The 25,342-nt window shown below is 41.6% G+C and overlaps 1 protein-coding gene across 1 annotated transcript; it reads right to left on the bottom strand.

Annotated features, from left to right (window-relative positions):
* Positions 1-215: 215 nt before the first annotated feature.
* LOC118936289 (leucine-rich repeat and fibronectin type-III domain-containing protein 2) lies at positions 216-25,333 on the bottom strand. The gene is made up of 2 exons (XM_036962962.1): positions 23,940-25,333; positions 216-4,172 (listed from the first exon to the last, which is right to left on the bottom strand). The coding sequence occupies exons 1-2, from the start codon at positions 25,313-25,315 to the stop codon at positions 3,155-3,157; spliced, it is 2,394 nt and encodes a 797-aa protein (XP_036818857.1). The 5' UTR covers positions 25,316-25,333; the 3' UTR covers positions 216-3,154.
* Positions 25,334-25,342: the final 9 nt, after the last annotated feature.

Genomic DNA, 25,342 nt, shown 5'->3' with positions numbered 1-25,342 from the left:
TGAAGGGGACAGGACATGTTAAATAAAGATTTGTAGGCCTTGAGGCAATTGAGACATGGATTGTGTATGTGTGTCATTCAGAGGGTGAATAGCCAAGACAAAAGAATGAAGTGCCTTTGAAAGGGGTAAAGTAGTAGGTGCCAGGCGCACCAGTTTGAGTGTGTCAAGAACTGCATCGCTGCTGGGTTTTTCATGCTCAACTGTTTCTTGCGTGTATCAAGAATGGTCCACCACCTAAAGGACATCCAGCAAACATGACACAACTGTGGTAAGCATTAGAGGCAACATGGGCCAGCATCCCTGTGGAAAGCTTTCGGCACCTTGTAGTCCATTCCCTGAAAAATGTAGGCTGTTCTGAGGGCAAACGGGGGTGCAGCTCAATATTAGAAAGGTGTTCCTAATGTTTGGCACACTCAGTGTATATTGCACATATTTGGATATGAGATGGTTGTTGGAGATATGATTAAAATGAATTCCTGATTAAATCTATCCAGTGATAATATATTCCATTATGTGACATGTTTGTTGAAGTGGCCAGTGTTGCTAGTTAGCAGTGAAGATGAATGTTTAGTTGCACACTGTACTGTAATAAGGGCAACAATAATCATAGACCGGAGTTGTCTGCTGTATCTGCAATGCATTAATTATTTCCTACATTTCAATTTAGCAATTGCTACAATCTCTTGCACACAAAAACGTTCACTTGTCACGGTTATAGCACTGAACACTCCACAATGTTTGCTTACAAACAATTTCCCTGTGGCTAAATTGCTAGCCTTCACAACTAACATAACTTGCAGTTTGTTGCCCAGCCTAAAGCATTGAGAGCTATGTTAGCAAAATGTCTTACCATGTTAATTGTTTAGGCACAATATAATGTAGCTCCAGGAAAGTCATTGCATGACTCGATGAAACTTGTGAGGGAAAAACAACTCTCAAACTGTACCGGATGCAATGCAAACACAAGAATATACACCATTTGGTTATTAGGAATTCTTCATATTTTATCTTTAGTAGCAAAAATGTTTAAACACATATTATTATAATTTTTTTTTTACAACCTCAGGTCAGAATCATGACTTTCTCACGTCATGTACACACTTATAGGGTTGTTGTTGTTTAGCAAAATGGAAGGTAACCGCGCAAAATTGAATGTGGAATTGTAATATCTATAACAGACACAGGTTTATTCCAGATTTCTATTTGCTCCGTTATACAGCGTCACCTTCCATTGCGCCAACTAAACACATTCCATGTTATAAACCACAGTAAAGCACCTTCTCACTTTTACTGAACCACAAAATAAAAGCACTACTGCACAGTTTCCCTTTTACATTCTCACCCATAGTTATTGTACAAAAAATTTTAATATATGGAACAGTATACACCAAGAGAAGTAACAAATAAAAAAATATGAAAAAAAACTATTGTAATGCAGCAGAGAGTCAAAGAGAACATTAAAAGGCATCAGAATCTGCACACGATCCAAGAGGAATCATCATTATGAGTTGATCACATAGGCAGTAGTTCAGATAGAAACTGATTTTATAATTCATCACGTTCCTATGCAACTTCATACATATCCGGTCACAGTCTGTTACTGTAGCGTGGAGACAATAGACTAATATTAGAGCATGAAATGAGAAAATAAACCAAACTCCAAATTAATACAATAAATTCAGACGTTTGATATTTTAACTTAAACAAACCAACATGGTTCTGTGTGTTCAGACAGACACTGTATAATTATTTATACATTTGTTGATGAATATCGTTCTCTTTCCCTTTTGTATTGGATTATAGCAGCATGATGACATTCATTTAAATTGTTGAGGGTTCTCAATAAGTCTCTACTGTGTAACACATGGCTCGTGTATCATCCTGGGGCAACACATATCAATGGCCGATACACCAAAAGGGATTTTGATTAACAATTGTATTGAGTAATTCCCCGGAAAATTGACATAAGGAAGATTATTTTCATATAATATGCTATTTCTGAAATAATCCACTTTATTCAGACTATGTATTTCATATAATTTAGAACCTGAGGTAGAATATGTGACCTGTTTGAAAGTCAACCTCTACATATTTTATTATCACAACTCCCCTAATGAACCAACTATTGATGTTTTGAAATAAATGACCAGGGTTTTCAGATAGTGTATATCTAAGATCTCCTCTATGTTTGTACCAAATAGAAACTAGGCTGTTACGAAATGTTGTCTTTCTGAGGGGACTGGGTAACGATATAGTATATTATTCTTGATTGACTATCGTTTATATTGTTTTGTTTCTTTATTCATAAAGTGGAACTCTCAATGGTGACCTAAAATAAATAGTACAAATTATATAAACAACAAAAGGAAACATGAAAAATTATTCATTTTGTTACACATTTGCTCTCCCATTGCTTCTACTGAAGAAGTCCCATTTTCATGCTGAGAGTCTCAAGCAGGGCTCTCCAATGCTGTTCCCGGAGAGCTACCGTCCTGTAGGTTTTCAATCCACCCCTAATCTAGTGCACCTTATTAATAATTAGCTAGTTGATAAACTGAATCAGGTTAGTTACAAATGGGGTGGGATTGAAAACCAACAGAGGGTATCTCTCCAGGAACAGGGTTGGAGAGCCCTGGTCTAAAGCATTGTGATGCACATTTACTTTGCCAGTCTCAGGAAAATCCCCTTGGCAAAGAGCTCGAAAGATAAAGACACGGGATATCCACTTTGAATTCCTCGCCTTTATTTCCCCTGTTTCTCAAAGATACTCCCACATTAATTCCCAGGGTTCGGGCATTATTCCATATACTGTCTGCTGTATCTTCACAATGCCATAGGGGCTTTGTTCCGTAATGCATACATTGTTTCAAATGCGGTTAAGGACAGTCTTCCCTGCCAGCGAATTGAGAGCGTGGCCAACCCTGTCGATTGATTTATACGGTCTTAGGAACAACCAACTTGGGTGTTTGTTTCGGTAGAATTATATGGACAGAAGAACAATAAATAGTATTCACATGGATGGACTTCATGCAGTACAGCGCTGTGGATGACCCAGGGGTATTATTCCAAATAATTCTTCGGTCCTTTGTTTTTTTTCTGTAAAGTCTGTTTCTCTTTTGACCTTTTGACCTCATAATCCGACATAAACCCGTTCTCAAACAGTGCTCTCCATCACCCACTCTGAGCTCTCGAATGGCACCTCTTCGGCCTCACCGTCTTCGCTGTCGTCGTACTGCAGTAGCATCCCGTTTACCGACAGGCTCCTCTTAGTCCAGATGTTGCTGATGTGACGAGGGTAGTTGCTGAGGCTCTGTGCGCCACCGCTGCTACCCACGTGGCCGTAGTCGAATGAGTGGCTCCTCTTGGGCTTCCCTTCCTGGGGCAGGCCTAGAAAACGCCCCAGCATGGTGGTGGACTCGGCTCGGCCCAGCAAGGGTTCCTTGTCAGACGGAGGGGCCATGGTCACAGCCACCAATGCACTGGAGGTGGTGGTGGAGGAACAAGATGCCCCTTGGTCCCTAGTCGTAGCCGAGCTCCGGAGCTCCAGTGAGGCAAAAGCCCCTAAAAGGTTGTCCAAGTTGGGCCTAGCCTTGGCTGATGATGGCCCCCTGTGCCTCCTCCAATTACTGGTGCTGGGGAGTGTGCTGAACTCGATGTCTCGAAGACTGTACTGGTCCTCGTTTCCTAATCTGCCTCTAGTTTTGCGACTGTCCAACGAGTCAGATGAAGACGAGGAGAGGCTGCTCTGGAGCGATCCACATTTGAATTCCACCATCTCATCCCGCATTACCACCACTGTGGTTGTGATCTGAGGTTTGACCTGCGTACTCCCACTGTTGGTCTGGGAGTACGTGTTGCTAACCACTGGCAGCTTACTGGAATGGGGGCTGCTGCACACTTTGTACCGAACCATGAGGATGATGATGAAGATGAGGAGCGTGACCACGATGATGCCACCTATCACCAGGATCATAGTGCCGCCCAGGAACTGGCTTTGGAGGGACTGGCACTGCGGGTAGTTGTCACGGGTGATGAACTGCACACAGCCCACTACGTTGGTGGCAGTTAGGGTGGTGGCAGTGTCATCCCAGATAGCCAGGACACATAGGTCGTACTGCATGTCTTGGACCAGGTTGGTGACTAAAAAGGTTTTGCTGGCCACGGGAATCATCCTATATAGGAAAGACAAAAACAGAAACAAGAGTGTAGAGTTAGATTAGCATAATTTAGCGTTAATAATTTGTCCCACTGCAAGGGGAGTTCAAGAAGAGGCTAAAGCACTTTTGAGTAGTAAATATCAATTAGTCATTCTACTGAAACGCGATAGATCAATTTAACAGTCAAAATGAGGCAAAATAGCTATTTAAATGCACATAGTCATTTAGAAATATTACTCACACTGAGTGATTGAAAATGCAAAGCCCATACTTTTTAAAGTGAACTATTCAATGGTCCTTGTGCTTTGTTTTACAATTGAGTCTAACTTTCTCTTGCTGAAAATATATAAAGCCATGTTGATATTCAAATGTGTCTGACAATATCAATACACTTCCCTCTCCTAATTAAATCACAAAGGTTAGGGAGAGATTGAAAAGCCGTGGTGGAGCAATCTTTATTTGGTTTGACCTTGTACTAACGCCCAAAGGACAAGACCATGTAACGCTAGTGTGGAAATCGGTAATGAAACATGGTGGCTGAATAAACCATTGTAATTATAGCAGGCAATTCATCAACTCGCACCTCCTCACAAACAAGCCATTTGTATCTACAGTATATCTGTATGGTATTGCAGACGGAAAAATGCAGTCGTACTAAAAGCAACCGACTAACCTACAATACACCTGCATTGCATTGCAGACGGAAAAACACTCATACAAGCAGCAACTGTCTAGCAACACATGTTCCAATCCATGGTCTCCCAAACCTTCCCCGTAATTATGCGAGACTTGCTAAATGTGTATCAAAGCCAAAGGCAAGCTAGTGGCTCCAATTCTGTCTAATTGTATCCTTTAAGTATACAGCGCATTCAGAAAGTATTCAAACCCCCTGGTTTATTCCAAATGTTGTTACGTTACAGCCGTATTCTAATTACATTTGTATTTATTTTTTATGACAAAGCAAAAGCATTTTTGCAAATGTATTAGAAATAAAAAGCTTAAATATCCCATTAACATAAGTATTACTCAGTACCTTGTTGCAGCACCTTTGGCAGCAATTACAGCCTTGAGTTTTCTTGGGTATGACGCTTCAAGCTTGGCACACCTATATTTGGGGAGTTCTTGCAAGCTCTGTCAGGTTGGACACTTGGCATTCAGGCCAAAGAGTTCAATCTTGGTTTCATCAGACCAGAGAATCTTATTATTATTGTATTTTTTACCTATATTTAACTAGGCAAGTCAGTTAAGAACAAATTCTTATTTTCAATAACGGCCTAGGAACAGTGGGTTAACTGCCTGTTCAGGGGCAGAACGACAGATTTGTACCTTGTCAGCTCGGGGGTTTTGAACTTGCGGTCCCTTACTAGACATCTGACGGTGTTATTAAAATAGGCCGATGGCCTCAGGTTGTCTCCAAGGGCCCGGTCTTCCGGGAAGTAATCAATTAAATTCTCTAGGACATTTGGTTTCAGCATTATACATTTTTTTTGTGACATTTTTCTGTTGTACCGGAAAATTCCACCAGATGGAAACTGGCTGCTTATGGCAAATGGACAAAACATCACCAAATGGACATGGCCATTTCTCATAAACGGCAAAGACGTAACTCACAGGTTTGGCCAAACAAGATTGCTTTGAGGCCTCAACGCTCCTTGAGTTAATGCACATTTTCTGGGATTAAAGGTCAAAAACGGTAATACAGCGCTAATTTGGCCACTTCACGTTAAAGTACATAAACCTAAGGTGTGAGGAAAAATAGAACCAGCCATTTATCTATCGTAATTTAAGAGAAATCATACAACGTCTGTTTGATGATGTTTAATGAGGGATTTACCATCACCAAATGGACAGGCTGAAATCAACACCAACGAGTGATGAAGAGGAACCACTATCACTGCTCGGCCATCCCGAAATCAACGAGCCAGTCAATTGGACATTTCTGTAGTACATTAGAGCATGCCAAATTTGTGATGGTAATTATCCATTGTAAGACATTGCAAATGGACAGTGTACAATTGTACCTTTTCAAATGTATTTAACGGGGGATTTAACATCACCAAATGGACACGCTGAAATCAACACCAACGAGCAATTGGACAATGTCCATTACACATATGCTATATTGTCAGTGTGAACATGCTCTTCTGCAAGTTGACTGTGTCCATAAGGACTTCCCATTACGAAATGGACATGGTGAATCAACATCAAAGAGAAATTCTTATTTCTTATGATCAAACATGACAAATAGACCTTCTAGGTTGATTCAGGGCTTAACACAGTGGTATATATCATTTGGTCAGTGTATATGCCATTTGGACATGGTTCACTGACTTTTGGGTTCGGAAGCCGACTTCCTATGATCTTATATGACAAAATGGACAAAACATAGGCCTTATGGACAAACTCAATAAAATAAGACAAATGTTTGTCCATACGGTTACTACATATATATAATTGACCAATTTATTTATTTTTTTATTCACCCTTGGGACCTGACAATGTGACCATTTCCCATATAAAATCTTCGATTGAGCGCGATCACCCCCTATAAGATTTTTGGTTTATTTCACTTGGCATTTGTAATGTACCTGTTGCAATATGGTTTTGATGAACTGCCATTAATTTGAGTGCTATTTGTGATTGTGTATATGGTTCACCCAATGCCAATAAGCTGCCATTCAATTTTGTCCATTTCATGGGGGTCTTCCCTTACCTGACTGAAGAGCTCAGGGACTTCCAATGTTGCACCGTCATAGGATGCCACCTTTCCAACTAGTCAGTTCGTCAAATATCTGCCCTGCTAGAGCTGCCCCGGTCAACTGTAAGTGCTTTTATTGCGAGGTGGAAACATCTAGGATCAACAACGGCTCAGCCCGAAGTGGTAGGCCACACAGGCTAACAGAACGGGACCGTTGAGTGCTGAAGCGCATAGGGTTAAAAAATGGTTTGTCCTCTGTACTCTCACCGAGTTCCAAACTGCCTATGGAAACAACGTCAGCACAAGAACTGTTCGTCGGGAGCTTAATAAAATTGTTTTTCATGGCCGAGCAGCCGCACAAAAGCCTAAGATCACTACGCGCAAAGCCAAACATCGGCTGGAGTGTTGTAAAGCTCGCTGTCATTGGAATCTGGCAGTCGGACAAATCTGGCAGACGGACAAATCTGGGTTTGGCGGATGCCAGGAGAACACTACCTGCCCAAATGCATAGTGCCAACTGTAAGGTTTGGTGGAGGAGGAATAATGGTCTGGGGCTTTTTTTCATGGTTTGGGCTAGGCCTCTTAGTTCCAGTGAAGGGAAATCTTAGTGCTACAGCATACGATGACTTTCTATCCAATTCTGTGGTTTCAACTTTGTGGCAACAGTTTGGGGAAGCCCCTTTTCTGTTTCAGCATGACAATGCCCCTGTGCACAAAGCGACGTCCATACAGAAATGGCTTGTCGAGATCGGTGTGGGAGAACTTGACTGGCCTGCATAGATCCCTGACCTTAACCCCATTGAACACCTTTGGGATGAATTGGAACTTCGACTGCGAGCCAAGCCTAATCTCACAACATCGGTGTCTGACCTCACTAATGTGCTTGTTGCTGAATGGAAGCAACGCTCAACAATGTTCCAACATCTAGTGGAAAGCCTTCCTAGAAGAGTGGAGGCTGTTATAGCAGCAAAGGGGGGACCAACTCCATAATAATAACCATGATGTTCGACGAGCAGGTGTCCATATACAACACTTTTGGTCATGTAGTGTATCTACAGTATATGATGACCTTCATTACCCAATATCCATATTGAATTCTTACAGTCTATCAGTATTGCTCCGTGGTACAGTAGGTTGGAGTACTTTGAAATCCCTCAATTGTATCTGTTCATTGATGATATTGATTATTGATTATTTCAACCTCATTGCATTAGTTAACTTGGAGGATCTGTGTGTTCATGGAATGGCAATCATGACTCAAGGAACACAAAGCAAGCACAACTAATATTTTATTTGAATATTCACCAATGGCACAGAAGTGCATGGAAATTTAACATCACAGCTTGCTAGTGTTAAACGGATTTCCTGACTCTCTGCGATCATTTAGGATCCCATGGCACTTATCGTAACAGTAGTGTTGTCCTTGCTGTATTCCCAGCCTGGCCTCGTTCCATCATGGCCACCTAATCATACCTTTGGTTCACCCAGGTGGGTGCTACACATTGGTCGTGAATGAAGTGACTTCTCCCTCACTATGCAAAGAGCTTTGAGGTACTAGACTAAATAAATCCAATCAAATATTATAACGTAGCAGAAAAAAGGTCCATCTTTACACGAGAGAGAGAAAACACATACTCAAAGTGTTGAAGCAGCTTTAATAATCAAACATTGTTATTATTTGTCCTTTTTCTAAGACCCCAATCATCAATGATTTCAATACTTCCCTGCTGTGACCGTACATAAATTAATAGCTTAGATCATATAGTGCAGAGAGTTTACCTCCACATCAGAAGACTTGCGTTTTCACTCGGCACTACTGGTGGTGTACTTCATTATTCATTCTTAATTTCCTTTTCCATAACCGGGAGGACAGCACGTTGCCTCGTGAAATCTATACGAGGGGCTTTCAACACACAACACACTGATCAAATGTTTAATCATGTGCTACCTTGGGTTAACACAGCACTTTGGATATTCTGAGAGAAATTGAACCCTCTAGAAATGTCACTTAACTAAGAGACTCCATTCCGAGACTACTGGGATGTTTTTTCAGGTGACAGAGGTCATTTTCCAAGGGGCCCTGCTCAATATCAAAGGATGGGTTGTTTTATGGATGTAGTCAAACATTTAAACACATATCATTTTTAATTTCCTGTAAAGTTCCACAAAAGTTCGTAAGAGTTGAATGTTGGCCAGTTTTCACAAAGCATTCTACATGCCGCAAACTAATGAAGTGTCAAATGTATGTAATCAAGTCAAATTGTACTTCTCACATACACATGTTTAGCAGATGTTATTGCTTGGTGTAGCAAAATGCTTGTGTTTCTACCTCCAACAGTAAAGTAATATCTAACAATTCACAACAACACACACAACCTAAAAGTAAAAGAATGGAATATAAAATTATATCATATATAAATATTAAGATGAGCAATGTCAGAGTGGCATAGACTAAAATACAGTATATACATATGAGATGAGTAAAGCAAACATGTGTAAACATTATCAGAGTGACCAGTGATTTCAGTCTGTGTATATGGGGCAGCAGCCTCTAAGATGCAGAGTTACATAACCGTGTGGAAGCCGCCTAGTGATAGCTATTTAACAGTCTGATGGCCTTGAGATAGAAGCTGTTTTTCAGTCTCTCTGTCCCAGCTTTGATGAACCTGTACTGAACTTGCCTTCTGAATGAAAGCGGGGTGAACAGGCAGTTGCTCGGGTGTTTGTTGTCCTTGATGATCTTTTTGCCCCTCCTGTGACATCAGTTGCTTTAGGTGTACTAGAGGGCAGGTAGTTTTCCCCTGGTGATGTGTTGGGCAGACCACACCAACCTCTGGAGAACCCTGCATGTCTTACTCACATCGGCCACGGAGAAGGAGAGCCCAGAGTCCTTGGGAGCGAGCCACGTCAGTGGCAATGTGTAATCCTCAAAGTGGGTGAGGAAGGTGTTTAGCTTGTCCGGAAGTAAGACGTCGGTGTCCGCGACATGGCTGGTTTTCCCTTTGTAGTCTGATTGTCTGTAGATCCTGCCACATACGTCTCGTTTCTGAGCCGTTGAATTGCGACTCCACTCGTCTCTATACTGATGTTTTGCCTGTTTGATTGCCTTACGGAGGGAATAACTACACTGTTTCTATTCGGCCATATTCCCAGTCACCTTTCCATGGTTAAATGCAGTGGTTCGCGCTTTCAGTTTTGCGTGAATGCTGCCATCTTTCCACATTTTTGGTTAGGGTAGGTTTTAATGTTATTTTCAGAGGCCAGAACATATCCCAGTCCGTGTGATCAAAACAATCTTGAAGCGTGGTTTCCGATGGGTCAGACCACGTTGAAAGGTCCTTAGCATGGGTACTTCCTGTTTGAGTATCTGCCTATAGGGAGGGAGGAGCAAAATGGAGTCGTGATCAGATCCGGTAGAGTTTCCCTCAAATTTGCTTTGTTAAAATTCCCAGCTACAATAGGTACGAGTTAATATGTACATGTAGGTAGAATGAAAGTGACTATGCATGAAGAGTAAACAGAGAATAGCAGCAGCGTAATGGGGGGGGGGGGGGGGGGGGGCAATGCAAATAGTCTGGGTAGCCATTTGATTAGCTGTTCAGCAGTCGTATGGCTTGGGGCTAGAAGCTGTTGAGAAGCCTTTTGGGCCTAGAATTGGCGCTCCGGTACTGATTGCCATGCGGTAGCAGAAAGGCCAGTCTATGACTTGGTTGGCTGGAGTCTTTCACAATTTTTAGAACCATCCTCTGACACCACCTGGTATAGAGGTCCTGGATGGCTGGGGCGTATGCACTACTCTCTGTAGTGCCTTGCAATCGGAGGCCGAGCAGTTGCCATACCAGGAAGTTATGCAACCAGTTAGCATGCTCTCAATGGTGTAGCTGTAGAAAGTTGAGGGGGAATAGGTTTTGTGGTGCCCTCTTCACAACTGTCTTGGTGTACTTGGACCATGAGAGATTGTTGGTGATGTGGACACCAAGGAACTTGAAGCTCTCAACCTGCTCCACTGTAGCCCCATCGATGAGAATGAGGTGTGCTCAGTCCTCCTTCTCCTGTAGTCCACAATCATCTCATTTGTCTTTGATCCACAATCATCTCCTTTGTCTTTGATCACATTGAGGGAGAGGTTGTTGTCCTGGCACCACACGGCCAGGTCTCTGACATCCTCTTTATAGAATGTCTCATATTTGTCAGTGATCACTGTTGTGTCAACGGCAAACTTAATGATGGTGTTGGAGTCGTGCCTGGCCATGCAGTCATGAGTGAACAGGGAGTACAGGAGGGGACTGAGCACGCACCTCTGAGGTGCCCCCGTGCTGAGGATTAGCGTGGCGGATGTGTTTTTACTTACCCTTACCATCAGGATCCAGTTGCAGAGTGCTTAGTGATGAGATTTGAGGGGACTGTGGTGTTGAACACTGAGCTGTAGTCAATGAATAGCATTCTTAAACAGGTGTTCATTTTGTCCAGGTGAGAAAGGGTAGTGTGTAGTGCAATAGAGATTGCAATATCTGTGGATCTGTTGGGGCAGTATGCAAATTGGAGTGGGTCTAGGGTTTCTGGGATAATGGTGTTGATGTGGGCCATGACCAGCCTTTCAAAGCACTTCATGGCCATAGACATGAGTGCTATGGGACAGTAGTCATTTAGGCAGGTTCCCTTAGTGTTTTTGGGCACAGGGACTATGTTGGTATTACAGACTTAGATAGGGAGAGGTTGAAAATGTCAGTGAAGACACTTGCCAGTTGGTCAGCGCATGCTCGGAGTACACGTCCTCGTAATCCGTCTGACCCAGCGGCCTTGTGAATGTTGACCTGTTTAAAGGTCTTACTCACATTGGCTATGAAGACAGCTGATGCTCGCTTGCAGTGTTTCAGTGTTACTTGCCTTAAAGCAAGCATATACAGTAGAAGTCGGAAGTTTACATACACCTCAGCCAAATACATTTAAACTCAGGTTTTTCACAATTCCTAACATTTAATTATAGTAAGAATTCCCTGTCTTAAGTCAGTTAGTATCACAACTTTATTTTAAGAATGTGAAATGTCAGAATAAAAGAAGAGTGATTTATTTCAGCTTTTATTTCTTTCATCACATTCCCAGTGGGTTTACCCCCCTATCTACATCAACGGGACCGCAGTGGAGAAGGTGGAAAGTTCCTTGGCGTACACATCACTGACAAACTGAAATGGGCCACCCACACAGACAGTGTGGTGAAGAAGGCGCAATAGCACAATAGCGCCTCTTCAACCTCCGGAGGCTAAAGAAATGTTGCTTGTCACATAAAACCTTCACAAACTTTTACAGTTGCACAATTGAAAGCATAGGGCTGAATCACCGCGTAGTACGGCAACTGCACTGCCCGCAACCGCAAGGATCGTGCGGTTTGCCCAATGCATTACCGGGGCAAACTACTCGCTCTCTAGGACACTTACATCCCCCGATATCACAGGAAGGCCAAAAAGATCGTCAAGGACATTAACCACCCGAGAAACTGCCTATCATCCAGAAGGGGAGGTCAGTACAGGTACATCAAAGCTGGAACCGAGAGACCAAAAAACAGCTATCTTATGGCCATCAGACTTATAAACAGCCATCATTAGCACATTAGAGGCTGCTGCCTATAGGCATTGACAAGAAATCAAGGGCCACTTTAAGGAATGGAACACTAGTCACTTTAATAAGATTTACATATCTGGCATTACTCATCTCATATGTATATACTGTATTCTATACTATTCCTAAGGTATCTCATTCACTTAATGATGTTTACATATCTTGCATTACTCATCTCATATGTATATACGGTATTCTATATCATTCTACTTTATCTTAGTCCGTTCCGCTCTGACGTCGCACGTCCCTATGTATATAGTCTTAATTCATTCCTACTTAGATTTGTGTGTATTGGGAACACATTTGCATGCAGAAGTATTCACTCCCCTTGACATTTTTCCTATTTTTTCCTTTTAACCTGACTTTCAAATAGTTTTTGGGGGGGTTTGTATCATTTGATTTACACAACATGCCTACCACTTTGAAGATGCAAAGTAATTTTTTTGTAAAACAAGCAAGAAATAAGACACACAAAAAAATTGAGCGTGAATAACTAACTATTCACCCCCCAAAGTCAATACTTTGTAGAGCCACCTTTTGCAGCAAGTCTCTTGGGGTATGTCTCTATAAGCTTGGCACATCTAGCCACTGGGATTTTCTGGTGATTTCGCTGGAAGTATTGACTGAAAGAAACCGATTTGGACAACAAGTAATGACATCATTGTGCACCAATGATAAGACCGCTGTTTCGTTGATTGACTGTATTTTAACAAAATGACCACTGATCGTCTTGAAATCTAGCCGGGTAGATAGCCAATGAGATGTGGTAAACGGCAATATGTAATGTTTATGTGTTGAAAGACCAACCCATGTAGTAAACTCCGGCGTAAAGAGACGCATATTACGCACAGCCTTGTTTTGGTAAACGCGCAGGTTCAGCTGTTTATATACAGTGCCTTGCGAAAGTATTCGGCCCCCTTGAACTTTGCGACCTTTTGCCACATTTCAGGCTTCAAACATAAAGATATAAAACTGTATTTTTTTGTGAAGAATCAACAACAAGTGGGACACAATCATGAAGTGGAACGACATTTATTGGATATTTCAAACTTTTTTAACAAAGCAAAAACTGAAAAATTGGGAGTGCAAAATTATTCAGCCCCTTTACTTTCAGTGCAGCAAACTCTCTCCAGAAGTTCAGTGAGGATCTCTGAATGATCCAATGTTGACCTAAATGATTAATGATGATAAATACAATCCACCTGTGTGTAATCAAGTCTCTGTATAAATGCACCTGCACTGTGATAGTCTCAGAGGTCCGTTAAAAGCGCAGAGAGCATCATGAAGAACAAGGAACACACCAGGCAGGTCCGAGATACTGTTGTGAAGAAGTTTAAAGCCGGATTTGGATACAAAAAGATTTCCCAAGCTTTAAACATCCCAAGGAGCACTGTGCAAGCGATAATATTGAAATGGAAGGAGTATCAGACCACTGCAAATCTACCAAGACCTGGCCGTCCCTCTAAACTTTCAGCTCATACAAGGAGAAGACTGATCAGAGATGCAGCCAAGAGGCCCATGATCACTCTGGATGAACTGCAGAGATCTACAGCTGAGGTGGGAGACTCTGTCCATAGGACAACAATCAGTCGCATATTGCACAAATCTGGCCTTTATGGAAGAGTGGCAAGAAGAAAGCCATTTCTTAAAGATATCCATAAAAAGTGTTGTTTAAAGTTTGCCACAAGCCACCTGGGAGACACACCAAACATGTGGAAGAAGGTGCTCTGGTCAGATGAAACCAAAATTGAACTTTTTGGCAACAATGCAAAACGTTATGTTTGGCGTAAAAGCAACACAGCTGAACACACCATCCCCACTGTCAAACATGGTGGTGGCAGCATCATGGTTTGGGCCTGCTTTTCTTCAGCAGGGACAGGGAAGATGGTTAAAATTGATGGTAAGATGGATGGAGCCAAATACAGGACCATTCTGGAAGAAAACCTGATGGAGTCTGCAAAAGACCTGAGACTGGGACGGAGATTTGTCTTCCAACAAGACAATGATCCAAAACATAAAGCAAAATCTACAATGGAATGGTTCAAAAATAAACATATCCAGGTGTTAGAATGGCCAAGTCAAAGTCCAGACCTGAATCCAATCGAGAATCTGTGGAAAGAACTGAAAACTGCTGTTCACAAATGCTCTCCATCCAACCTCACTGAGCTCGAGCTGTTTTGCAAGGAGGAATGGGAAAGAAATTCAGTCTCTCGATGTGCAAAACTGATAGAGACATACCCCAAGCGACTTACAGCTGTAATCGCAGCAAAAGGTGGCGCTGCAAAGTATTAACTTAAGGGGGCTGAATAATTTTGCACGCCCAATTTTTCCGTTTTTGATTTGTTAAAGTTTGAAATATCCAATAAATGTCGTTCCACTTCATGATTGTGTCCCACTTGTTGTTGATTCTTCACAAAAAAATACAGTTTTATATCTTTATGTTTGAAGCCTGAAATGTGGCAAAAGGTCGCAAAGTTCAAGGGGGCCGAATACTTTCGCAAGGCACTGTATCAATCAGTATGGCGACTAAGTCAGGGAAAGCTAAATCTAAGTCGAGATATACAGGTGTACACACAATTTTAGAATAAATTTATTGGGAAAGTGAGACAGAGATTGTTGTAGGACGATTAATTTAGCGATTCCCAAGTGGAGGAATATTTTTTGAACGGAGAGGACATCATTTTGGACTGGTAAGTTCTTCTCATGCTAATGTCCTTGTTTGAAATTAATATTATTTGTGATTTTTTTAAATTTCAGAAACAATATATAAAAATGTAATGTAATGAAATGTGAGATGGGTGTGTCTGCCTCCCCACCCCAACCCACATGAAATAGCCTATTTGAGGCTGTTGAGGGGAGGGCAGGCCCACAACAATGGCCAAAGTGAAATGGAGACAGTAGATACAGCTGGTCTGTTGTAATATAATAAAGACAGTAGCTCTAGCTGAAATGTCATAATATAAAAGCGACAGTAGATTTAGCAGGTCTATAATAATATATTCAACCTTATGTTCCCTGTACTCTCTCTCTATAAATAAATATATATATATATATATATCTGTTTATTATATCTGTTGATACAGGGCTCATATGTGAAACTATTCTAACTGAACATTTTCTTTCACAGTGACACTGACTCCAAATGGGAGCCCCCAGTGCCAAGGTGTCCATCCCCCACTGAAGCTGGTTCATCCAGCTCCTTCCACAAATGGTGTTCATCTGCCCAAATGTATTTCTGCAGGCATGGATGTGCCTCAGGGCCAAAAGTGCACAGCATGGAGGCGTCGCTGTGTTCTTTGCAAAATTAAGTCCCCCATCACCTGCGCCACATGCTTGGTGACCCTCTGCTTTACAGCAGAAAGAGACTGCTATGGCACCTGGCATAAGTAGCACAATATTGTGTAGAGTTTGGCAAAGTGAGTGGGGTTATATCCTTCCTGTTTGGCCCTGTCCGGGGGTCTCATCGGATGGGGCCACAGTGTCTCCTGACACCTCCTGTCTCAGCCTCCAGTATTTATGCTGCGGTAGTTTGTGTCAGGGAGGCTAGGGTCAGTTTGTTATACTGTATCTGGAGAACTTATTCTGTCCTATCCAGTGTCCTGTGTGAATTTAAGTATGCTCTCTCTAATTCTCTCTTTTTCTTTCTCGGAGGACCTGAGCTCTCGGACCATGCGTCAGGACTACCTGGCATGATGACTCCTTGCTGTCCCCAGTTTACCTGGCCTTGCCGCTGTTCCAGTTTCAACTGTTCTGCCTGCGGCTATGGAACCCTAAACTGTTCATATTTACTCTTGAGGTGCTGTCCTGTTGCATCCACTACAACTACTGTGATTATTATTATTTGACCCTGCTGGTCATCTATGAACGTTTGAAAATCTCGGCCATGTTCTGTTATAATCTCCACCCGGCACAGCCAGAAGAGGACTGGCCACCCCTCATAGCCTGGTTCCTCTCTAGGTTTCTTCCTAGGTTTTGGCCTTTCTAAGGAGTTTTTCCTAGCCACCGTGCTTCTACACCTGCATTGCTTGCTGTTTGGGGTTTTAGGCTGGGTTTCTGTACAGCACTTTGAGATATTAGCTGATGTACGAAGGGCTATATAAAGAAATGTTATTTGATAGATGACTGAGGGTCTTCCAAATATTGAAAGTGTGTAAATAGTTACCCATGTTATTTTGTAAATGTGTATATTTTTTTCTTCATATTTTATTCTCCATTTGTTATAATTCTATTTTGGCATTTTGTACATAGTTATTTGTTTTAAAATGTATACATTGGATACATTTGGGCTACTTGTGTGGGACACCTGGGTGACTTCATGATAAATGTCATGGAGCACACTCATTTTGGAACTTATCATTCTGAAACGTTGCACAAGTACTGTTGCCCTCTTATATTTTTCACAGAAATTGTACCCATCATCCTAACTGAATGTTTGTTTTATCTTCTTACCGACGTGGTTCCTGCACAGGAACACCTCAGCGGAAATTTCAGAGTGCCACCTATAGTACTATAGTATAGTACTCGATAAATCTCAAACTTTCATTAAAAACAAGCAATGCACTGAATTAAAGCTACACTCGTTGTGAATCTAGCCACCAAGTCAGATTTGTAAAATGCTTTTCGGCGAAAGCATGAGAAGCTATTATCTGATAGCATGCACCCCCCCCCCCCAAAATACCAAAACGTCACCTAAACAACAGATTTTGCGGTAGCCGGCGCTACACAAAACGCAGAAATAAAATATAAAACATTCATGACCTTTGACAAGCTTCTCTGTTGGCACTACTATATGTCCCATAAACATCACAATTGGGTCTTTTTCCCGATTAAATCCGTCAAAGTATGCCAAAAAAGTCCATCTATAAAGGCCGTCTGATCCAAGGAAAATGCAGCTTTACACGACGCAACGTCACTTTCAAAATTAACAAAGTTGCCTATAAACTTTTACAAATCACTTCAAACGACTTTTGTAAACCAACTTTAGGTATTAATAAACGTTAATAATCGATCAAATTGATCACGGGGCGATCTGTATTCGATAGCAGCAAGTCTTGAAATCATCGTCCATTTTTTTTACTTTCATAATTTCCTGGGTGCACCCCAAGACAGGAAGTTCCTATACGTCATCCCACCAAGGATAAATGCCAGTATTGGCGACATCGTGTGGAAGCTGTAGGCGTTGTAAACGGAACCGGATCTATTTTCCTTCGCCTTAGACAATTCAAAGACTGGCGTATGAATTTTTTTTTTGTGTTTTTGGTGAACAGTTTTCCCTGGGATTTTTACTCCTAAACACGCTCTGTTATAGCCACAGACACGATTTTACCAGTTTTAGAGACTTCAGAGTGTTTTCTATACACACATACTTATCATATGCATATACTATATTCCTGGCATGAGTAGCAGGACTTTGAAATGTTGCACGATTTTTATCATAAAGCTGCGAAAATTCGCAGCATCCTTAACAGTATTTATCTTGTTCATTTTAAAGATGATACAACAATAAAAATTAATGTTTTTATTCATTGTATTATATTCTCCTACATTCAATTCACATTTACACAAAAGTGTTTCCTTTCAAATGGTACCACGAATATGCATATCCTTGCTTCTGGGCCAGAGCTACAGGCAGTTAGATTTGGGTGTCTTCAGGCGGAAATTGAAAAAAAAGTAGGGGGTAGCTCTAAGAGGTTATTAACATCCCCACCATGCTTCACTGTGGGACTGGTATTCTCAGGGTGATGAGAGGTGTTGGGTTTGCGCCAGACATAGTGTTTTCCTTGATGGCCAAAAAGCAAAATTTTAGTCTCATCTGACTAGAGTACCTTCTTCCATATGTTTGGGGAGTCTCCCACATGCCTTTTCGTGAATACCAAACTTGTCTCCTTATTTTTTAAAGCCCAGCTCTGTGGAGTGTACGACTTAAAGTGGTCCTATGGACAGATACTCCAATCTCCGCTGTGGAGTTTTGCAGCTCCTTCAGGGTTATCGTTGGTCTCTTTGTTGCCTCTCTGATTAATGCCTTCCTTGCCTGGTTTATGAGTTTTGGTGGGTGATCCTCTCTTGGCAGGTTTGGTGTGGTGTCATATTCTTTCCATTTTTTAATAATGGATAAAATGGTGCTCCGTGGGATGTTCAAAGTTCATTTTTTTTTATAACCCAACCTTGATCTGTACTTCTCTACAAATTTGTACCTGATCTGTTTGGAGAGCTCCTTGGTCTTTATAGTGCCGCTAGCTTGGTGGTGCCCCTTGCTTAGTGTTGTTGCAGACTTTGGGGCCTTTCAGAACAGGTGTATATATACTGAGATCATGTGACACTTCGATTGCATTGGTTGCACCAGATCTTATTTAGGGGCTTCGTAGTAAAGGGGGTGAATAGATATGCACGCACCACCTTTTTTATTTTTTAATTTTTTTTTATTATTTTCATTTCACTTCACCTATTTGGACTATTTTGTGTATGTCCATTACATGAATTCCAAATAAAATCCATTTAAATTACAGGTTGTAATGAAACAAAATAGTAAAAACGCCAAAGGGTTGAATACTTTTGCAAGTCACTGTATGTTGTGTAATTTGTTATTACTTGTTAGATATTACTGCACTGTCGGAGCTAGAAGCACAAGCATTTCACTACACTCTGCTAATCATGTGTATGTGACCAATAAAATTGTATTTGATATGCTCAGCATCCAACCATAAGGCGCTACAGAGGGTAGTGCGTATGGCCCAGCACATCACTGGGGCCGATCTTTCCTTCCATCCAGGACTTCTATACCAGGCAGTGTCAGAGGGCCCCAAATAATTGTCAAAGTCATAGACTGTTCCCATTGGCACCGAATGGAAAGTGGTACCGGAGAGGCAAGTCCAGAACCAAAAAGCTCCAAACAACCAATACCCTCAAGTCATAAGACTGCTGAACAGTTAATCAAATGGCTACCCTGACTATTTACATTGACCCCCTTATTGAATTATTATTTATATAACTCTCTTGCACAAGCTCGATGTACACTCACTGGACTCAACCAAACAGTCACACATACGAGACTCACACACACACACACACACACACAAACATACATTAAAATTCCTTCACACTGTTTGGTTATTATTTTCAGAGTAAATAACTCAACGGACACTAGAGAAGCTTAACTTCACTAGGGTAGGGGGCACTATTTTCACCTCTGGATGAAAAGCGTGCCCCAAGTAAACTGCCTTCTACTCAGGCCCCGAAGCTAGGATATTCAGTTTCCAAAACTGTTAAAATAATGTCTGTGAGTATAACAGAACTGTTTTGGCAGGCAAAACCCTTAGAAGAATCCATCCAGGAAGTGGGATTTTTTTATGGTTGTAGTTTTCTATTGAATCCATACAGTATCCATTGACTTAGGACTCAAATTGCACTTCCTATGTCTTCCACTAGATGGCTTGTATTCTGAAAAATGAGAAAGTAAGACCACTCTGAATGAGTGGACACTACAGTGTCCCAGAGGTTTTTCATGCCCGGGGACCAGAGCGCGTCTTTCTTGTTTGCCTTTTAATATTGATGACGTTATTGTCCGGTTTAAATATTATTGATTATTTAGGCTAAAAACAACCTGAGGCTTGATTATAAACATCGTTTTACATGTTTCTACAAACTTTACGGATACTATTTGTATTTTTCTTCTACCTGTTGTGACTGCATTTGAGCCTGTGGATTACTTACCAAAAGGAGCGAACAAAATGAAGGTTTTTCGAAATAAAGAGGGAAATTATCGAACAAATGGGAGTCTTGTGAGTGCAACCAGATGAAGATCATCAGAGGTAAGTGATTAATTATATCTCTATATTGACTTTTCCTCTACTTGGCTGGTAACTGGTGATTTGTCCGCTGGGCACTGTTCTCAGATAATCGCATGGTATACTTTCGCCTTTTTTAAAGGCTTTTGAAATCTGACACTGTGGTTGGATTAACAAGAAGTTCATCTTTAACCTTTTATAACTAGGGGGCGCTATTTTAATTTTTGGATGAAAAACGTTCCCGTTTTAAACAAGATATTTTGTCACGAAAAGATGCTCAACTATGCACATAATTGACAGCTTTGGAAAGAAAACACTGACGTTTCCAAAACTGCAAAGATATTGTCTGTGAGTGCCACAGAACTGATGTTACAGAAAAAACCCAGATAAAAATCCAATCAGGAAGTGCCGCCTTTTTTGAAACCGCCTCATGGCAATGACTCCTTATATGGCTGTGGAGGAGCTAGGAGTCAGCTTACGTTTTCCCCAAGGTGTCTGCAGTATTGTGACGTATTTGTAGGCATATAATTGGAAGATTTAACATAAGAGACTACATCTACCAGGTGGTCGCTTGGTGTCCTCCGTCGCAATTATTGCGTAATCTCCAGCTGCAGTATTTTTCCGTTTGCCTCGGATGAGAAACGGACTGCCAGGAATGATTTTTCATCTAATAGAATTTTGAAAAACACCTTGAGGATTGATTCTAAACCACGTTTGCCATGTTTCTGTCAATATTATGGAGCTAATTGGGAAAAAGGTTTGGCGTTGTGTTGACTGTATTTTCGTTTTTTTTTTCTTAGCCAACGTGATGAACAAAACGGAGCTATTTCTCTAACACAAATGAACATTTGCTATCTAACTGAGAGTCTCGTCATTGAAAACATCTGAAGTTCTTCAAAGGTAAATTATTTTATTTGAATGCTTTTCTTGTTTTTGTGAAAATGTTGCCTGCTGAATGCTAGGCTTAATGCTATGCTATCAATACTCTTACACAAATGCTTGTGTAGCTTTGGTTGAAAATAATATTTTGAAAATCTGAGATGACAGTGTTGTTAACAAAATGCTAAGCTTGTGTTTGAATATATTTATTTCATTTCATTTGCGATTTTCATGAATAGGAAACGTTGCGTTATGGTAATGAGCTTGAGGCTATGATTACGCTCCCGGATACAGGATTTCTCGACGCTAGAGGTTAAACCGATGTATAACACTTGTATGTTTTATGAATTTTTATAATGAGAATTTCTGTTTTTGGTGCTCTGCAATTCCACTGGATGATGGCCAGGTGGGTCCCACAGACCCTAGTGAGGTTAGCCAAGTTGAATTCTTCGCAAAGGGTCGATACAGCTGCACCCAGACAAAAACATGTTTCCACCACCACAAGTATACATACAGTGTGTGTGTGTATATATATATATATATATATATATATATATATATATATATATATATATATATATATATATATATATATATATATATATATATATATATAAACTAGGCAAGTCGGTTAAGAACAAATTCTTATTATTTACAATGACAGCCTAAGGTCCCATAGTTGACAGAGCATGTCAGAGCAAAAACCAAGCAATGAGGTTGAAGGAATTATCCGTAGAGCTCCGAGACAGGATTGTGTCGAGGCACATATCTGGTTCTGGTTAGAGCCAGTTTGAGCTGTTCAGTGAAGAGAGTAGTACACAGCGTTGTATGAGATCTTCAGTTTCTTGGCAATTTTTTGCATGGAATAGCCTTCATTTCTCAGAATAAGAAGAGACTGACGAGTTTCAGAAGAAGGTTCTTTGTTTTTTGGTCATTTTGAGCATGTCATCGAACCCACAAATGCTGATGCTCCAGAAACTCAACTAGTCTAAGGCCAGTTTTCAGCTGTGCTAACATAATCAAAAAAAATATTTACTAATGATCAATTAGCCTTTTAAAATGAAAAACTTGGATTAGCTAACACAACGTGCCATTGGAACACAGGAGTGTTGGATGCTGGGTGCTGATAATGGGCCTCTGTATGCCTATGTAGATATTCCATATAGAATCTGCCATTTCTAGCTACAATAGTCATTTACAACATTAACAATGTCTACACTGTATTGCTGATCAATTTGATGATATATTAATGGACAAAAAATGTGCTTTTCTTTCAAAAACAAGGACATTTCTAAGTGACCCCAAACGTTAGAGTGAGAAAAAAACAACAATTTAAACCATTTTGAATTTAGGCTGTAACAAAAGAAAATATGGAATAAGTCAAGGGATATGAACACTTTCTGAAAGCACTGTATACAGCATTCATAACTTGGAACTGCAATATGTTCAGCGCCAGTCTATTTAAACACATTTGTAGAAATGCTGGGATAAGAATGCATTCACATAAACTGTGGGTGGGTGGAAAAAGGTTGAGTCACCCGTCCGCCACATTCATTGGACAGAGAAAAGCTGTAGCTATATTGAGGAAATTAAATTACTTCTTGGACTGTAAAGGAGCAGGTTGAAAAAACTAGCACTGAATGTGCCTGGTGAGCTAATCAGATAAACATATCCTATTATTGTATTCTTAAGAGGTGATGAGTTCTATTCAGTCCTTTGAGCAGAATAATATCTCAACACAACTCTGAGCATGATTTCAATATCGCATTCCCCCAGTAAACCAATAAGCAACAGCAGATCTCCATAGTGTCCGCTCTCGGTTATTAAACAATTCAGAATCCGGGACTTGCATAAGAGGTAAATCTCAAAGGGCTATGGCACGTTGGCCATTAAAAGGTAAAGTATTGCTAAGGGGGTTCATTGGTATTCAATGTAATGTGTTTACTAAGGTTTACGATCGAACACATAACTTACTGTAAATGCATTCAGCAACAGCCCGGTGGCCCGCTTTTCCAATTCCTGCACAATTATTTTATTAACAAAGTAAGGGTAGTAAATATCCAGGGACAGTCCCACAGCATTCTTAACCACATCACACTCTTGGGAGGCAGGGAAGATATATGGTTTATTCCCAGGCCTGCTAGTCTAGAATCTGCCCTTTCCTTCTTATAGCAATGGAGTCAAATACAGGGTGGGGTAACTGTTCCTAATGCAATTCTAATGCTATTAGGTTTGCACATATTGTTACTAGTGTAATTACAATGTTACTACACAGGCAACCTAAATGTAAAGTGTTGGATTGTCAGGCTAATTATCATTATACTAATTATTCTTTGTGTGTTTTCTGTTAAATCCTCTTTGTTAGGATTGCAGGAATAAACTATTAAATAGTTGGATTATTTTTGTGGCTGGTTTCACTTTGATAAAAAAAAAATGTTGAAGTGCCTGGGTCAGTGCTTGTTAATTGCAGGTGTAGGTAGTGTTATTCTCTGAAGAATCTCTTGTCTGCATTGGGATATCAAAAGCAAACATTGAGGAAAGTGTCAAGAGGACATGCTATCAATACTCTTTGGATAACACATAGGAGCAGTAGGCTACATGTCGGATGTAGTTAACAATTAATTGGCGACAGACTGATTACGTACAACTGAAGTGTTGTAAAGTTCTAAAGGCAAATGGGGACCCTAGGGATTTGTTAAACTGTATTGTGATATTGCAACCACCTCTCATCAAACCCTCAAGCCTATTAAAAGAAAAGTTTAAAAAAATGTTTTAATAAAAAAAAAGTCACACAATGTTATTTACCTGTAAATCAGGACTTCATCTTCGGAGCAGTTGTACTGGAGCTGGTACATCTTGACCTTGGGTGCTGTTTTGCTAACAGTCCACTTGACCAGAGCAGAGGATGCAGACACCTCTGATACAGATACCACCTTTTCCGGTAGAGGCTTGGACTCCCCCTTACTGGTCTTGGTAGAGCTGGTGATGTCCGAGAGCCGGGACTTGGGCTGTGCTGTGTGGTTGGTACCATTGCTGAGGTGTGGCAGTTGAATGATGGATAGTTCTATAGAGGCAGTCGATTCCCCTGCTGCGTTGGCTGCGATGCAAGTGAAGGTGCCGTAATCCTTGGACGTGGTGATGGTAATATCCAGGGTGCCGTTATCGTACACGGTCGCTCGGGACGAATTGCTAATCAAACGGTCGTCTGGGGCGACCCAGTGTATGATCGGCATTGGGTCGCCGATAGCTTTGCAGCGTAGGCTAGCTGTTTGGCCCTCCAGGACTAACAACTTGTGCGTGTGTTGGGTGATCAGGGGCGGTTCACAGACAAACTCTTCTTCCCGCACGGACCAAAAGTAGCGTCCCTTTAGACTGGGAGGGGAAGCGCAGGTCTCCATATCGTCCTCTCGGTCCAGCCTCCGGAGCCAAAGCACTTCACAGTTGCAATGCAGGGGGTTTCCCCCAAAGCTCAGGGAAAGCTGAGGGGCGTAGGGAGTGGTCAGTATTAAGTTAGTCTGGGAACGGGTGAAGATGGGGTCTGGCGGGAGCTTCTGGAGACGGTTGGACGTGAGGTCCAGGCGCGCCAGCTTGTCCAGGTCCGTAAATGTCCCCTCTGCGATGTGCGAGATGAGGTTATGATCAAGACTCAACTGGTGGAGGTTGACCATCTTGCAGATGGACTCCCAAGGTACACCCCGCAAGTTGTTGTAGGACAGGTCCAAGTCTTCCAGTGTCAGCATCAGATCATCAAAAGCCACCTTAGAGATGCGGTTGAGCTGGTTGTTGTTGAGGATGAGGTGCTGCAGGTTGACAAGGCCACGCAGGTCGTCCGGTCCCAGCTCGGTCAGGCGGTTGCTGTCCAGGTGCAGGGAGCGCAGGGTCTCCAGGTCGAGGAAGGAGAAAGGCAGGATGGCACTGATGGTGTTGCGGGACAAGGTGAGGTCCACCAGGCCCGTCATGTTGGCAAAGTCCTGCGGTGTGACCTTGAGGATGAAGTTGCCGCCCAGGCGGAGCTCTACGGTCCGCCGGTCTATGTCCAGAGGTACGAAGAGCAAGCCTTTGGATGGGCAGAGGGTACCCAGGGACTCAGACAGGTTCTGGCAGACACAGTACTTGGGGCATGCATGGGCCATTATCACTGCGGTTCCCAGAAGCAGGAGGCTGCTGAGCACTTTGTCCATGGTAGATCATATGCAGGGACCTATGAA

The sequence above is a fragment of the Oncorhynchus mykiss genome, chromosome 25, assembly GCF_013265735.2.
Source record: "Oncorhynchus mykiss isolate Arlee chromosome 25, USDA_OmykA_1.1, whole genome shotgun sequence".
Taxonomy (NCBI): domain Eukaryota; kingdom Metazoa; phylum Chordata; class Actinopteri; order Salmoniformes; family Salmonidae; genus Oncorhynchus; species Oncorhynchus mykiss.
The sequence above is the reverse complement of the archived record's forward strand: the minus strand, read 5'-3'. Positions and strand labels throughout refer to the sequence as shown.